At 27.0% G+C, this 15661-nt stretch overlaps 6 protein-coding genes across 12 annotated transcripts; 3 read left to right on the forward strand and 3 right to left on the reverse strand.

Moving 5' to 3' along the window:
* The first annotated feature begins 51 nt into the window (after nucleotides 1-51).
* LOC124954240 (trimethylguanosine synthase) lies at nucleotides 52-5439 on the forward strand. Of its 6 annotated transcripts, none has more exons than XM_047506838.1 (9): nucleotides 62-332; nucleotides 431-703; nucleotides 778-913; nucleotides 1116-2959; nucleotides 3035-3281; nucleotides 3405-4011; nucleotides 4124-4255; nucleotides 4321-4619; nucleotides 4695-5439. In XM_047506838.1, the coding sequence occupies exons 3-9, from the start codon at nucleotides 857-859 to the stop codon at nucleotides 4803-4805; spliced, it is 3297 nt and encodes a 1098-aa protein (XP_047362794.1). In that variant the 5' UTR covers nucleotides 62-332; nucleotides 431-703; nucleotides 778-856; the 3' UTR covers nucleotides 4806-5439. The 6 variants fall into 6 exon arrangements, with proteins under 6 accessions (XP_047362792.1, XP_047362791.1, XP_047362794.1 ...); XM_047506841.1 differs by having other exon boundaries at nucleotides 216-332; nucleotides 675-703; XM_047506836.1 differs by lacking the exon at nucleotides 431-703 and having other exon boundaries at nucleotides 52-332; nucleotides 3441-4011.
* LOC124954241 (zinc finger protein 99-like) lies at nucleotides 171-10865 on the reverse strand. Its single transcript, XM_047506842.1, has 12 exons — nucleotides 10538-10865; nucleotides 9395-10009; nucleotides 9175-9282; nucleotides 8901-9106; nucleotides 8623-8798; nucleotides 8098-8550; nucleotides 7796-8002; nucleotides 7348-7721; nucleotides 5926-6030; nucleotides 5775-5828; nucleotides 772-867; nucleotides 171-512 (listed from the first exon to the last, which is right to left on the reverse strand). The coding sequence occupies exons 2-8, from the start codon at nucleotides 9962-9964 to the stop codon at nucleotides 7363-7365; spliced, it is 2079 nt and encodes a 692-aa protein (XP_047362798.1). The 5' UTR covers nucleotides 9965-10009; nucleotides 10538-10865; the 3' UTR covers nucleotides 171-512; nucleotides 772-867; nucleotides 5775-5828; nucleotides 5926-6030; nucleotides 7348-7362.
* A 72-nt stretch (nucleotides 10866-10937) lies between these two features.
* LOC124954243 (leukocyte receptor cluster member 1 homolog) lies at nucleotides 10938-12376 on the reverse strand. The gene is made up of 3 exons (XM_047506848.1): nucleotides 12084-12376; nucleotides 11892-11991; nucleotides 10938-11809 (listed from the first exon to the last, which is right to left on the reverse strand). Exons 1-3 carry the CDS (start codon nucleotides 12104-12106, stop codon nucleotides 11009-11011), a joined length of 924 nt encoding a protein of 307 aa, XP_047362804.1. The 5' UTR covers nucleotides 12107-12376; the 3' UTR covers nucleotides 10938-11008.
* On the forward strand, nucleotides 12356-13132 carry LOC124954246 (small nuclear ribonucleoprotein F). The gene is made up of 2 exons (XM_047506851.1): nucleotides 12356-12495; nucleotides 12676-13132. Exon 2 carries the CDS (start codon nucleotides 12695-12697, stop codon nucleotides 12959-12961), a length of 267 nt encoding a protein of 88 aa, XP_047362807.1. The 5' UTR covers nucleotides 12356-12495; nucleotides 12676-12694; the 3' UTR covers nucleotides 12962-13132.
* On the reverse strand, nucleotides 12527-13942 carry LOC124954245 (chromosome transmission fidelity protein 8 homolog). The gene is made up of 2 exons (XM_047506850.1): nucleotides 13579-13942; nucleotides 12527-13493 (listed from the first exon to the last, which is right to left on the reverse strand). Exons 1-2 carry the CDS (start codon nucleotides 13596-13598, stop codon nucleotides 13166-13168), a joined length of 348 nt encoding a protein of 115 aa, XP_047362806.1. The 5' UTR covers nucleotides 13599-13942; the 3' UTR covers nucleotides 12527-13165.
* Nucleotides 13943-13967: 25 nt separating this feature from the next.
* LOC124954244 (spermatogenesis-associated protein 17) lies at nucleotides 13968-15176 on the forward strand. Of its 2 annotated transcripts, XM_047506849.1 has the most exons (4): nucleotides 13968-14425; nucleotides 14483-14564; nucleotides 14661-14919; nucleotides 14990-15176. In XM_047506849.1, the coding sequence occupies exons 1-4, from the start codon at nucleotides 14175-14177 to the stop codon at nucleotides 15127-15129; spliced, it is 732 nt and encodes a 243-aa protein (XP_047362805.1). In that variant the 5' UTR covers nucleotides 13968-14174; the 3' UTR covers nucleotides 15130-15176. The 2 variants fall into 2 exon arrangements, 1 of the variants encoding a protein (XP_047362805.1); XR_007102500.1 differs by lacking the exon at nucleotides 14661-14919 and having other exon boundaries at nucleotides 14282-14564; nucleotides 14990-15054.
* The last annotated feature ends 485 nt before the right edge of the window (nucleotides 15177-15661 follow it).

Below are 15661 nucleotides of genomic sequence, written 5' to 3' on the forward strand. Positions count from 1 at the left end.
GTTTGATTATTGTTTTCCCATGCGTAACTTTTTAGTAAATTTGAATTTAATACAAATCGATAATCGATCTTAATGCAACACTAACTTGAAGTTTGCAACGAAGCATTGCCGAACGAATGGCGGATTGTTTTTTCAAGGAAGAAGTCATGAAGATCTAAGCGCGAGACATATGGGTGTTGTGATAAATTATTATTGTATGAAAGATCACTATACATTTTCGGTATGTGCGAACATTTTTGGGAACCTTTAGCTGAAGTTTATATAGCAGAACAGGCGGAGTCCCCTGACCCCGATTGTTACATTTATTGTCTTTGCAGTAGAGTGTTTATCAGGTAAATGTAATCTTCTTTTTACAAGATTATCTATCCTTTTTCTTTTCTTTTCTTTTTTGCCTTAATTTAAATGCTTCAATATACCTCTTTTGTACTAGTAATAGCTCCACGTCTACTTATATATTGATTTGTGATGTGACACATGACTTAACCTTGACATCCACTTATGTATAATATAATCTAAATCATAACAGAGATTATGTTTAAATATTTATGAATTTTATTGAAAAAAACATATTATAAGACTAACAAGTGAAGCGATTCTTTTAAAGTTAGCACAATGAAATGTTTTATGAATTTTCCTTTTGTTCTGCTATGTTATTTATATGATTTTTATGAAAGAAACAAGCAAGTGAATTCTACATAAAATGGTAATAAAATATAATGCAGTTTTTTATTATCCAACATCTATTATAAATGTGATGTTATCCTTCCTTACTTGCAGAAATCCAGATGTTTATACCATCCAAACTGCCGAAGATGCAAGCGAAAATGAGGACGTTGAAAGAGATTGTGTGGGAGAAATGTTGGATATCTATAAAAGAACAAACACAGAAATACAATCTGTAGAGAAACACGATGTAAGATAATCGATATTATCAATTTTCATTGCATTATATCAATATATTTCTAATTGCAAATGCATTTATACAATCTTTATTCAAGTCATATTTTTGTTGTCTTTTTTCTTTTTTGTTTATTTTTTTTTCCCCTTTTTTTTTTTTTTTTTTTTTTTTTTTTTTTCTTTCTTTTTTTTTTCTTCCTTTTCTTTCTTTTTTTTAGGAAGAGCCTGTTAGTTGTTATTGTAGTGCATCACATACAGACAACAATTATTCTACGGATGAACATGATTCTGTTCGTGACTCAGCCCATCGTGTCACAGCACATAGTCTTACACAAAAATTAGGTCTACACCAATCTGATTCTGGTGCAGATTTATCAGAATATCATGATCAACACGAAGCTAAGAGTATACAAAATCTTTTAGCCTCTTATGGAAAAACTTTTCATTCATCTGAGAACGAAGTTGAGAGTGGGTTTGATAATGCGGAAGCATTCATGAGGTATCGCGAAAGCAGAGATTTAGAACTCAAGTCTGAAACATTAAATGTTGATTCTGAAAATTCTTGTATCGACGACACGTCAGCCTTAAGCTGTAATCCCTCTAATTGCATAAAAACCAAGTATCATACCAAATCCTCGTCATTTATTTTAGGAGAAAAAGATTCAATAGCACAACCTTTATCCTTAAATATTACGGCATTAGATGATATACAAAACTCCAGTAAAAATGAAAATGAAACTGACCCTTCTATGCACAATTATAAAAATAGTTCTGATGATTATTCCTATTCCAAGTACTTCAAAAGTAATAAAAGTGAAATGGATATGGCTTGGGAAAAGTACTGGAACAAACATGGGGAACAATTGATATGGTCATCATGGATTGAAAAGTATGCAGAATATATTAATCCTGAATACCTTCAAGACAATTTACATTTAAGAGAAGAGGAAAAACTCAATGAAATTAAACAAGTTGGTATAGACAAATTTTCGGAACAAAATACGTGTTTCCCTAATCAAGCGCACAAAAATTGTGAAATTGATCGTTCAGATTTTGAAGGAATCTTCAGTAAAAGTAGCATCAACGAAGAAAATGAATCGAAAAATAAAGGTTCATCGTACAATATTAATTTTTCATTCGAAGATCCAAATAAGCAAACTGTTAACGATAAAGATGCAGAAGAAAATAGGAAAAAATTAACAAATTATGAACTGTCACCAGAAGCAGGTGATGGTTGGAATCCACTAAGTCCATTTAGTGCGGAGGAAAGTTATAATCAACATTCTAATGCAGAAGATGAAAGACTATTAACCAGATGTGATTCTATCAATGGTTCCACAGCAAAGACAAATGCAACGTCTGATTCTATGACAAATGTTACTAAAATGACATTAACCAGTTCTAGTTGTGATTCCAATTCTATTCACTCTTCTAGTCTTATTAGCTCTGTAACTAGCTCTATTGAAAGTAACATAACATTTAGTAGTTCTGATCAAGAAAATGAGTATGTATCTGAGGACAATGATAAATATTGGCAACATTTGTGGAAAGAAAATTTTCAATTAGAATACCAAAAGCAATACGAATTATTTGTAATAAGATATAAACAAACAGAAAGTTTAAAAACTGATCATGTTACTTCAGTTTTTGAGGTTAATGGTCAAAATATATGGACGCGTGGTAATAATAATCGATTGGATGAAGAAAAATCTGCCGAAAGTAATATTGAACAATTGCATAAAATTATTAATATAGATGATAAAAATGGAGTAACAAATACGCCAGCAAAACAAGAATTATCAAATAAAAAAAGAATGATCATAGAATCAGTTGGTATGCTCATGCAAAGTCTAACAATGAAATCCGAAGAAGAGGTTATAGATCAAATAAATAGAACAAGCGATACAGAAAAATCATCAAAGGAAGATATAATGAATATATCTAGTGAAAACAATGTGGTTTTATCATCTACCATTGATAATGGTGGATTTATACAAAAAATATCAAGTGATGATAACAAAGATAAGCCAAATGAGGACAGACCTATTACACTAAAACGAAGGTATATTCATATATTAATAAGATATTTACGACTATTTAAGACATATTTAAAAATACATATTTATACAATTTCAAGCCATGAAGCTGATTACGACGACGTAGGAGAAGGTTTAGAAACCGTGAAGAAAGCTTTCTCATTAATGGGTTATACTTTTAATGAAAGCCAAAAACAAACAAAGTTACAAGGTGAGGTTGTTTATAGGAAAAGAAATATCAGATTACAAAATAGACAATTAAAAATGAAAGTTAGTCGCTCTAAACCTATAAACAAGCACATTTATTTTGATGATAATGGAGTTGAAATCACAAATACCATAGACAAGGTAAGATATTTTCAATTGATTTATAAGAAATTGTTTAAAAATAATATCAAATAACATATTTTTTCATGTGTTTTTCTTTTTTTTTTTTTTTTTTTTTTTTTTTTTCTTCTTTTTTTTTTATAGGTACAACGTTATTTATCGTATTGTCCAATATTACAGCCTGCAGAAACCGAAATACAATCTAACGACAAAGGTTCCTATACTAAAACACAATTTTCATCAAGTTCTGACGAAGAGTGCGATCATAGTCCTAAAACAAAATTGCAAGCAAAAAGACTAGTGTTTAATAAACCAAGTACAAGTTCGTCAGAATTGAAACAAGATAAATCAGTTGAAAATATATTTAATACTTGGAAAGATTCTAATGAATCAGATCAAATTTTTAACGATACAGTAATTGATGATATCGTACAATGTGAATGCGACGAAGAAAGCGACTCTGTAAAACCATTGATTAATGAAAGACTTCTTCCTCCAAACGAAGACAAATTATCTACTTTAAATATTGATATGGATGTTGATGAAAAAGAGCATCACACGGAGATATTAAATATAAAATTATCGGACGAAGATAGTATAAAAAAAACGTTAAAGAAAAAGAGGAGGAAACAATCAAAAAGAAGTATAAGTCTTCCTGCAGAAATAAATAATGACAAAACTTTAATGAAATATTGGATAAGAAGATATCATCTCTTCAGTAAATTTGATCAAGGCATCAAACTAGATCACGGTAAATATTTTTTGAAAATTGTTAAATTTGAAAATATTAATGTTTTACAATTAAGTTATTATGTCATCAAATTCTAATTTACTAATTTTATCTGAGTCATTCATTTTGATAGAAAGCTGGTTTTCTGTAACTCCAGAGAAGATAGCAGAGCATATAGCGGAAAGATGCAAATGTGATACGATTATAGATGCATTCTGTGGTGCAGGAGGAAATGCTATTCAATTTGCATTTACATGTGAAAGGGGTTTGTATAAATTCGAAGAAACAACATAAACCAAACGGATATACTAATCTAACTTGTTTTTACAGTGTTGGCCATTGATATTGATCCAATAAAAATACAACTTGCCCGGAATAATGCCCGTATTTATGGCGTTGAGGACAGAATTGAATTTATTCTTGGTAATTTCTTTGATATAGCACCAAAATTAATAGCCGATGTTGTCTTTCTAAGTCCACCTTGGGGAGGACCTAGTTATGTGAAGAACGAAACTTACGATCTTGATAATATTATGCATCCAATCGGTGGAATACATGTATTTAAAGTAGCAAGAAAGATCACGGATCACGTGGCCTACTTTTTACCGAGAAATGTAGATACCATGCAGGTAAAAGTTTATACATAAAGGAATAACAATTTATGATTGAAATATATTGTCTATATGATTATATCGTAATTACAGATCGCTATGCTAGCTGGAGCAGGTTCTGGTGTAGAAGTGGAACAAAATTTCCTTGACAGAAAGTTGATAGCTTTAACGGCTTACTATGGTGAATTACCCAGGGACTGTTAATTGTGATATAACATGGAATATGAAAGAAGCTCTAAGTCAACTACATTGAACAAACAAGAGCGTCACAATTATCTGGAATTATTAGTTGTAAATATCTACATGTATGTATCAATTTGCTTAAATCATATATCATTTATCTTCTCTATTTTATTATATTATCAATGAATTATTCATGAATTAACTTCATTAAATGTATCGATGTTTTTAACTTTATGCAAATCTCTATAGATTACAGATATATATATATGTATATATATATATATATATATATATATATATATATATATTTTATAATTAAACTTATTACTCTATTATATTACCTGCATTTAAGCGAATTGATACAAAAACAGTTTAGTTTGTGATGTCATCTCCGTCTGATTGAAAAGAACGTTTGTGAACGTTCAACTCAATTTTCGATTGATTCTTCCACAGTATTAATCATGTGTTATTTTTACTCGAATTTAAATGAAATCAAAGATATTCCTTTGTATAATATAATAATTTTAACTTGTGCTATAAACACATTAATGCATTGTAATGTATAATTTACAACGATTTCCAGATTATTATTTTACAATTTTTATGTACACTCTACTAATTTTGTTATCAAGTAATAAACATATTTAGAACATAAGTTTGTACATATAAAAATTTTCTTACCTCGCGCCATTAAACCTTATACTTCTAAGATATATATATATCCGTATATATATATATATATATATATATATATATATATATATATATATATATATATATATAAACCGTTCTTGTCAAATTAACCTTAATATTTATATACCTGAAAAGATATACCTTTGTATTGAATGATACAATTCGATAAAGCAGAAAACTACAAAGCTATTAATGATATGTTCTTTTTACGTAACATTCTACAGTAGATAACACAAAAACGCTAAACAATAACTATATATAAAAACTAATTTAAAAAAAAAAAAGGATAAATTTTACCTTCTTCGTATCGTGCTCTGCCTTATCGATTAACGATTTAAAACAAATGATTCTCTGTAGTAGAAATTAAACTAATTAGAACAATGAATCTTTATAGAATTCTTTCAAATTATATTAAACGAAAAGCAGCCATTAGCTCGATAGTACTTACGTTGTTTACAATTATATATGAGATTTTATTATAACGCAAATAATATCGATTGTCCGGGTCTCATCACGAGGAGAGGTTGCTGCGTACGGAGACTCTCTTCTGAATCTATAAAAATTAAATGAAAATAAAATAAATGGAAAAAGAAAAGAAAGAAAGGCAAATTAAAAGGAAATTTTAAGCAGATCTGAGAAATACTCTCGCAGTGAAATTAAAAACAACTGAAAACCGACCTCCTCTCAATGTCGAACATCTAGCGATCTTTTGTTTTGTTTACATTCACTCCCGTCAACGAGATCGTAATGTTATCACAACTTTAATACGATTCTATTATTAAAATTATATGACGATTAGTCGAATATTTTCAAATATCGATTCCTCTTAATATTGTATAATCGAACTTGAAGAATTGCCGCGCAAATTTAAATTAAAAGTTATTTTACTCTGCGTGTTAAAAAATTTATCGACTGATCAATATCGGATTATTACGATTATATTATGCAATCGTATAAAGTAGTTTTGTTTTTATCTCTTAATTAAGTTTATATTAATAATTTAATATAATCAAAAAATGTTAGTTATCCACAATTGAGTAAAAGCAAAAATATGTTTCTTTGGTCATATATGCAATGTACTGTGCTTTTAATCCCACTCATAACAATTTTCAGATTATTATTTTACAATTTCTTTTATACATTATTATTAATCTCTTACATACTTTCCAATAAACATATTTTAGAGTTTTATAAGTTAAATTTACATAAACATTTGTTCAATTAAAAAAATAAAATCTTATACATTTAAGAATGTTAAATTAAAATTTACATAAATTATTTTATCACTTAAATTAAGAAATTAATTTAGAAGATCCATAAATAGTTGGTAGTATTTAATACCAACTTCTATTTTTAAATAAGAAACGTAGATCTTAAATTTAAAACTTAAAATAGCAATTAAAAAACGTTCACTTATTTAATCTTCATTTAAAAATAATCCTACTGTATATGTTAGAGAGAGAATTATTCATCAAGAATTTCATTATAAAATTTAATTGTCAAATCTCATAAATCAATTCTAATAAACTACTGTGATGATAAATTAATGAATTTTTATAAATGATTTATATGGAATTGTATATAACACAAGTACTAGCATGTTATGAATTCGGAACAAATATATGTTTCCAAAAATAGTATCACATTAGGTTATTTTCTATATTAATAAACTATTCTATAAATGTAATAAAAACAAATATAATTATTACTAAGTAACGTATGACTAGTATTCCTTCGTTCATTCACTACTATAGCATCTGTATAACTTATAATACACAAAGATTTTATTCTTTCTTATTACTATATATATATATATATATAGTAATATATATATATATATATATATATATATATATATATATATACCCACACACACACTCTTTTATTAATCAATATCAATTGTTGCAGAAGTAGAGATTTCAGGCTCTGCTGGTATCGTTATACCACCAGTATCAATATTTTCCTCTTCTTCTCTTGGTAGTTTTAGAAAACAGTGCATCGTTTCTTCATCTTCTTGCTCTATCGCAGAGCTACTTTTAATATTTTCTCTTGATGACAATGAATTTTCAAGATGTTTCGATGGTATCTGTATTGTGATCGTTTGTGATGTACCATCAGCAGATGTCGAAGAAGACATTAAATTAGCTTCTAATGTATCTCCAACTTTCGAAAAGGCACCTAAACAACTGTAAATCAGTTGGGCTGCTGCAATATTACCAGGAAATACTTCAACATTTTCATCGTCTATAAATTAAAAAATTGAATTAATACAGATATTTGATAAGAAAATATGTCTAATAGAAATAAAAAATAAATACCTTTCTTTTGAATATTTGCTTTAATCAAACCCTTTTCATGATCATGAACGTGTTGTATATAACTTTCTTTTTTAACTGTTTTAAAAGAACAAGAATCACATGTGAATAAACCGGATAGTAGAGGATGTCTTGATTTCAAATGATTTTTATAACTGCTACTTTGAATCGCTGTATATGAACAGTGAGGACACTTGTATGGTCTAAAGCCTATGAAATATATTCAATATATGATAATATTAGTTAATATTAAAAAATATTATACGTTTTAAGTTAGCCTTAATATTAATTTTTAAGAGAAATACCTGTGTGTTGCATAATGTGACGTCTTAATGTATTGTGATCACCAGTTCTATATTCACAGAGTTCACAACTAAAAGGTTTATCACCTGTGTGTTGTCGCAAATGCATCTGCAGCATAGCTTTCCTAGCACTAGAATGACCACAAACATTGCACACATAAGGGCGCAGCTTTGAATGAACTGCTTGTATATGACTTTTGAGACATTTGGAATTTGCATAAGTTTTTCCACACATATCACATTTTTTTGATGTATACCAACGTTTTACTTCTAAAGTCTTTCGATCTAAATGCATTACTCGGTGATTACGTAGTTGACTTGCTTGTTTAAAGCATTTACCACACTCTGAACATTCATAATCTCGAGTTTCACTATGAACCTTCATATGAGTTAACAATTTCACCATTGTAGCACTTTTGTATGCTTTACATATTTTACATGTAAAAAGACCTACGTCTGAAACAGAAATAATTAAAATGTAATGAGATATGAAAATAACAATAAATAACATTCTTAATGTAAACTAACCAATCTCATGTTTCTTCCAGAGATGCAAACTACACTGTCTCCATTTTGTAAATTTTAGATCTCTACAAATACTACATTTAAATGCTGACACACTTTGAGATTCTGTATGAAAAGCAACATGTTGTTGCATTATCTCCTCTGTAGCAAACTTATATGGACATCCACGATATGTACATCTAAGAAGAAAAGAAAAGAAAAACATTGTCCTCAATGTATATGGATACAAAGGAATATGCATATGCATACAATTTAAATATCAATGAAAATCAAGCACATACCTTACATTTGTTTCAGCCAATTCAATTGCTTTTTTGTTAAGTATGCACTCGGAATTTAAAGATTTAGTATCTTTTACTTCTTGTTTTAATTGATTATTTTTACAATTATTTTTTATCTGTTCCATATGTAGTTTAGGATCTCTCAGTTCATTCGTCATGTATTCCCTAACTGCTTTTTCAGGAGCTGTATTAGTTAGTTGATGATCCTGATAAAATTAATTATTTAAGACATGACATGGACTTTGTTAAAAAATATTATATTTTAAATACTTACATTTATCATGTGTTCTTTGCAATCTTCTAAAGAAGGAAAACAATTAGAGCACTCTCCACACATGTAAACTAGTTTTACTTCATCAACATTTACAGACTCTTCTTTTTCCTGTAAAAATATTATAAAACAGTATATAGTATTTATTTATTTATTTTAAAATCAACTATATTTTATAACTTATTTTTTATATATCTAAATATAAATTAATGAAATGGTTCACCTCTATATCTATTGTTGGATTAATGTGCGTTTTTTGAAAATGTTCTATCAATTCTCCTCTATCTTGTGTTGTGTAAGTACATATCTTACACTTAAATGCTGTTACTACTTCTACAAAATCATTTGCATTTACATCATTTTTCTGCATAACAAAATTGTTATCATTTTGTTCGGTAACTATTTCATAACGTTCCTGATTGTCATCATCGATATTCTCTATTATTATAGCTCCATTGGTAATGAACTGTGTTTCTTCATTTTCTATATCTCTTGATAACAAGACTGCTTTATCTGATAATTCAATCTGACCATCAACATGATTGAGATTAAGCTCTTGAAAGTCTCCATTTTGAAATGCATAAATTTGGCCATCTACAGAAATCAAAGATATTGGTTCTTCCTCTTTGCCAAATGACATTTCATCATTTATATTCGGTGTACCTTGTTCATCGTTAGTACCTTCAACCTTTGTTATATCCATTGAATTAGATAGAGTTTGTACAATAAATCGAGTACCATTTATCTCATAGCTTAAATATGATAAGTTTTCAGCATTCATATTTTTATTCATAATGAAGATATAAATTCAATATTTAAAGGCGTAACTTCATTTTGGCTATAATAAGCAAAAATAAATAATATATCAGATATCTACATATAAGTAATGTATTAAGGTATAATTAATTATATATAAATATAATCATATTGTTGGTTAATCACTAAATAAAAATATATTTACACATCATAAACGAAATAATGATACTTGTACAAAGTATAGTCAGAACATATATCATATATTATAATACAATATCAGGACAAAAAATAAAAAATAACTCGAATAAACAGCATTTCACTCGATTGGAATGAGGTTATCTTATTAAGTTATTACCAGTATAGTTTATTAGACTTTAAAGAAAAATTCAACAAAAAGATCATATTTATTTTATTTTAATAAACATGAATACATCATTATTTTTGATGCGATTAAAACAAACTGGCGTACAAACGTTCAAATTCGAAAACAACATCTCGTCAGATAGTCCGCGCACTCTAAGCGTCTGCTTCGAGATTAATATTGTAATAAAACTTATTAAATATCCTAAAATTTTTATATTTATATTATAAAATAATTGATTTTGCTTACCGAAAATAAAGTTCAATATAAATAATATCCAAGATTAACGGAAAAAATGACATAAACGTCAAATACGAGAGCATTATCTATGAGTTCCCTGGTAGCCCGCCATGATGCATCACGTGACTCTGTACTACTTTACCCAAATTTACCACAGGCAGAATTAAATTGACAATATAGCGTAAAATTTTATTTCTTTTAATTTTAATAGAATTTTACATAAAGTTTCCATTATTACGTGATATTTGTTTTTAATTATACAACATTTTACCCAAAAAATATATGTAGATGCATTACTTTTATTCTATTTTTACTCTATCACGATAATAAAAATAGAGAATATAGAATAAATATTGAATAACTAATAAATAAATATATATATATATATATATATATATATATATATATATACACATATAAAGAATATATATACACATAACATAAATATAAAAAATATATACATATATAATATATATAAACTTAGTTACGAGGTGTTCTTTCTGCATTTTGTCTAGCAATTTCTGGGAAAAACTGTGAGTTATACTTTTGTTTAACAGAAGGTTTAGGTATTTCCTCAGATAGACTAATAGGCAAAGGATCTCCCCTCAACTTAGCAACCAATACTTCTGCTCTTAATTTCTCCTTCTGCTCTCTTAATAATCTTTCGGCTCTTAATTTTTCTATATTTGTTGTAATTTTAGATTTTTCCGAAGATTCATCAAAAGTATCATTTTCTTCTCTCTTTTGCTTTTTATATTTCTTCTTATGTTTTTTATTTTTCTTTCCAGAACTCCTTTTCTCCATTTCATTATCAGAATCATCTAAGTCATAATGCCGTCTTTTAACACTTGTTATTTCAGTCTTCACATGTTTTTCTGAACAAACACTGCCCATTATACTTAAGTATTTCTTCATATCTTGTATAGGATCATGTAAAACCTTCTTTTTTATTTCTACTTCAATATCTTTATCTTTATCTGTTAATCTTTTAGGTAATTCTTCATACCAGTTCTTTTTCCCTAATGCTTCATTCGTATCTTGTCCAAGATATGTAAGATAACCAATTTGTTTCTCATATTTTTCTTTTTCCTCCTTCTTTTCTTTTTCATGATCTACATTAGGTTTATTATAATCAATTTTACCTTTCTCAAGATCAGAAAAAAAATTAACATGTTCTGAAGAACCAGTAGATATTTCTGCTGTAATGTTAGATGTATCAGCCCGCCCATCATACTTAGTTCTTGCTTGCTGCCTCAGAAAGTTAATACGTGCTTCGGTTTCCTAGCAAAGATCATAATATGATATACATGATAAAAAGACGCAGCTATACCAAAATATGTACTTTTACCGCTTTACTACTTACTGCTTTTTGAATACGTTCTTGCTTAACTCGTTCTTCTTCTGCAGCTTTTGCTTCATCTCGTCTTACACGAGCTATATTTTCTTTCGTTCGAACATGCCATCTTAAATAGAAATATAACCTCTAATATTTTCTGCTAAATGTTAAGAATTTAAACTATTTCCATTCATAAATACATATAAAATGAAGACTTACCTTTTTTTAGGTAAAATATTCATTTTTGTTAAAAATCTGTTTTTTCAAAGAAATAAACACTATTCAATTCTATAACATAATATTATACAAATACTTCGAATAGTATTTTCCTTTATTTTACTAATTAACAATCATTATTCAAAGCACCAAAGATATTTTAATACTGTAATTATAATTAAACAAAATGTATTATATTATAATTGTAATAAATATACTTTATCAATATATAAAAAAGAACAAATGTCTATGACAGATACTTTCAGTGTATTCCGAAATTAGCAAATGAAATTTCTTTTTTTTCTGTTGGCAATCTTGGTAGTTGCGTTGGTAACAGCCTATCGTTAAATTATACTCATGTGCCTGGTATTCAACCGTGAAGCTTAAATATTTCTTTTATATTACTTTTTAGAAGGTTTGTTTACATATATAATTCTAATAAAATCGACAATTAAAAAATTTTATATTTATTAGCAAAATATAACCTAAGCCGATTGAGTACTTGCTTAAATAAAAATGAGAGAGATAAATTTAATTAGATTAGACATTAATTAATATAACTTAAATATTGATTAATATAATTTTTCTTATTTAGATAATATTCGATCATCATCATGGCTGCAACAATGCCGATAAATCCAAAACCATTTTTAAATGGTTTAACTGGAAAGCCTGTAATGGTAAAACTAAAGTGGGGTCACGAATATAAAGGTTACCTTGTGTCAGTAGATGGTTATATGAATTTACAACTTGCAAATACAGAAGAACACATAGATGGAAATTGTACTGGTAATCTTGGAGAAGTACTGATACGATGTAACAATGTTATGTACATACGTGGTGTAGAAGAAGAAGACGAAGAAGGAGAAATGAAAGATTAAATTTACATTTATAAGATTTTTGTGTTTTTAATTGCTTGTTTAAATTATAAAATAAATAAATATAAGTCTGTACAACCTTATAGAATGATGTCAAGTATAATGAGTTAATAGGCCATGTAAAAACGATATTTTTATAAAATATGTAAATACACAATAATTTAATGTCCTAAACCTTTTTTTAAACATGACCATTTTCAAAACCTTTTATACTTCTATGCTATTTACAATAGGCTTGGGTCTAAATTTAAAAACAATTTTCTTATTTACAATTGCTTGAATAGTATATTCAGTTTTACAATCTTCTTCTTTTGACTGATTAGTTGAAGAGACAACTTTTTTTTTTAAAACTGCAATAGGTTTTGTAAGAGCCATCTCTTTCCCATACATTACATGAATACCAATTATAAGCATTGGTGTTCCAGATTTTGTAAAATGAAAATCACCAATGTAATGACTATTTGTAATATCTTTTGTACCAAACGATAATTCACCTTTTAATTCCACTATAGCCCACTCTTGTACATCTTGATCACTGAGGAAATTTAAGCTTGTTACTTTTTAATTGTATTATTATAGCTATATATATGTATACATAATATAAATATAATGATTGTTACCGTTTAATAGGTATTATCATTTTAATGATTTTCCGTTAAAAATGCCAAAATATATACAAATTTTAAGTATGATATATACAATTTATTCACTTTACTTTTATAAATTTTATAATATCATTATTTACTACATTAAAATCTATGTCTATGTCTGAATAAGTTATTACTATGATTCTCAATTTACACAATATTTACTCTGTGTAAAATATTTGCTAGATGTCACTACATTTTGTTCATCGTTGATAAAATGGCGTCTGGGTTGAGATTTCACATAAAAATTAACGAGCTTCAAAATGAAATCGGTAAAAGAAGTGATCTTGCTGAATCGTTAAAACGTGAACATTTTATAGCTGCACGTAAAATTCAGGTTGCCGAATATAAAATATAATTATTTATATAGATATATATATATATATATACTATAATTTGTAAGTTACTTTTGTAAACAAATAGGACTTCCATTTCCTAGAAAGTTGCCTAAAAACTTATTAAACAAAATATATGTTAAAAAAATGTAATATAATTTTTTCAATTCTTGTTGATATTTTATCATATAATAGGCTTGGTTTCGTGGGATTATAACAAGAAAACATTTATTTATGCTTTATAAAGCAGCAATAATCATTCAGTCTAATTGGCGTGGGTATTACGTAAGAAATAATTTTGATAAAATTTTAATAAACAAAGTACACCGAATGTGGGAAGATTATTATAATTGCATGGCAACACGAATCCAAGCATTGTGGCGAGGTTATTGGATTAGAAAAACTTGTGTAAACTTCTATGAAAGATTGAGATGGTTAAATAATATATATGCAAGGAATGAAGAGATTATAGAAATCATGCAAAAGTTTGTAATAATTTTTTATAAATCATATTAGTATTTAATTCATAATTGTATTCACAGATTCAAACAAAATGAAATTAATTATACCAGAAATGTCCTGGAACGAGAATCATTACTATGGATTTTATTTATACTTTTTAAGGTATCATTTAATATAAGATTCAATATTACTAAAAGATAATGTATTACTTAAACAATGTTTATGTTACAATTATTAAATATCTTGAATATTACATAGCTACATCATTTGTTAAGAACAAAAATTAGACCAGGTGTAATCACACGAATTGATCAAAATAATTTTACTTTAATTGAGAAGATGTTAAAATGTTTAAAATATGAATTTTACAAACCAAAAAAATTAACCTTTTGTGAGCATCATACATTAGAAAAGCAATTTTCATCAATTTTCCATGGTACCTCTCTTGCTAGATGTGAAAAAGAAATTAGAAATTTTGAGTACAAATTGAAGATTGGAAACATATCAATATACAGAAGTATAATTACATTGAAAAATTAAAATAGATTACTTATACATGTATATTTACTTACAATTATCTTGCATAGGTCATTCTTATACTGAAGAGGAAAAAAAGAGGAGAAATACAGTACAAAGTCTAGGTCATGAACTTATACAAAAATATAATAATAAACATACTGTTTCAATGAAAAGCATAGGTATAAATAACAAAAAATGTATAAAATAAAAAACAGTTTTGTAATATAATATAAAAGTAAATTATTATACTTATGAATCTTATATTTCAAAATTTATATTTATAACATGTATTACTATTTAATAAATAATTTTATTTTATTTTTATCATTTCATTAATAATTTCAAATAGATAAAGAAATAATAAATAAGCAGTTGTTTAAAATTATGTTTAAACTCACAGAACAAACTTACAGAATAAGCCTTTTGTAAATTATACATATAACTTAGAAAATGAAAATGACCAATTAAAAGTCCAGATAACTAGATGTAGCTATTTGTATCATGTTTTTGTTACATGAATTGTAGAGTCTTGAACATGTCTATTCATGATTAATAAACACTAATAACATACTTTTAACAATTTCAATATTGTAAAGCTTAAAAGTAACAAAATGATTTTAATAATAATTTTCTTTTTATTATTATCTGACACATCAAGTTTTGGCAGACATCGTATGCATAAATTAAAAAAAGATGAAGATGTTTGTGAAAAAAAAGTATTACATGAACTTTTTTTAAAT

The sequence above is a fragment of the Vespa velutina genome, chromosome 15 (genome assembly GCF_912470025.1).
Source record: "Vespa velutina chromosome 15, iVesVel2.1, whole genome shotgun sequence".
NCBI classification, from domain to species: domain Eukaryota; kingdom Metazoa; phylum Arthropoda; class Insecta; order Hymenoptera; family Vespidae; genus Vespa; species Vespa velutina.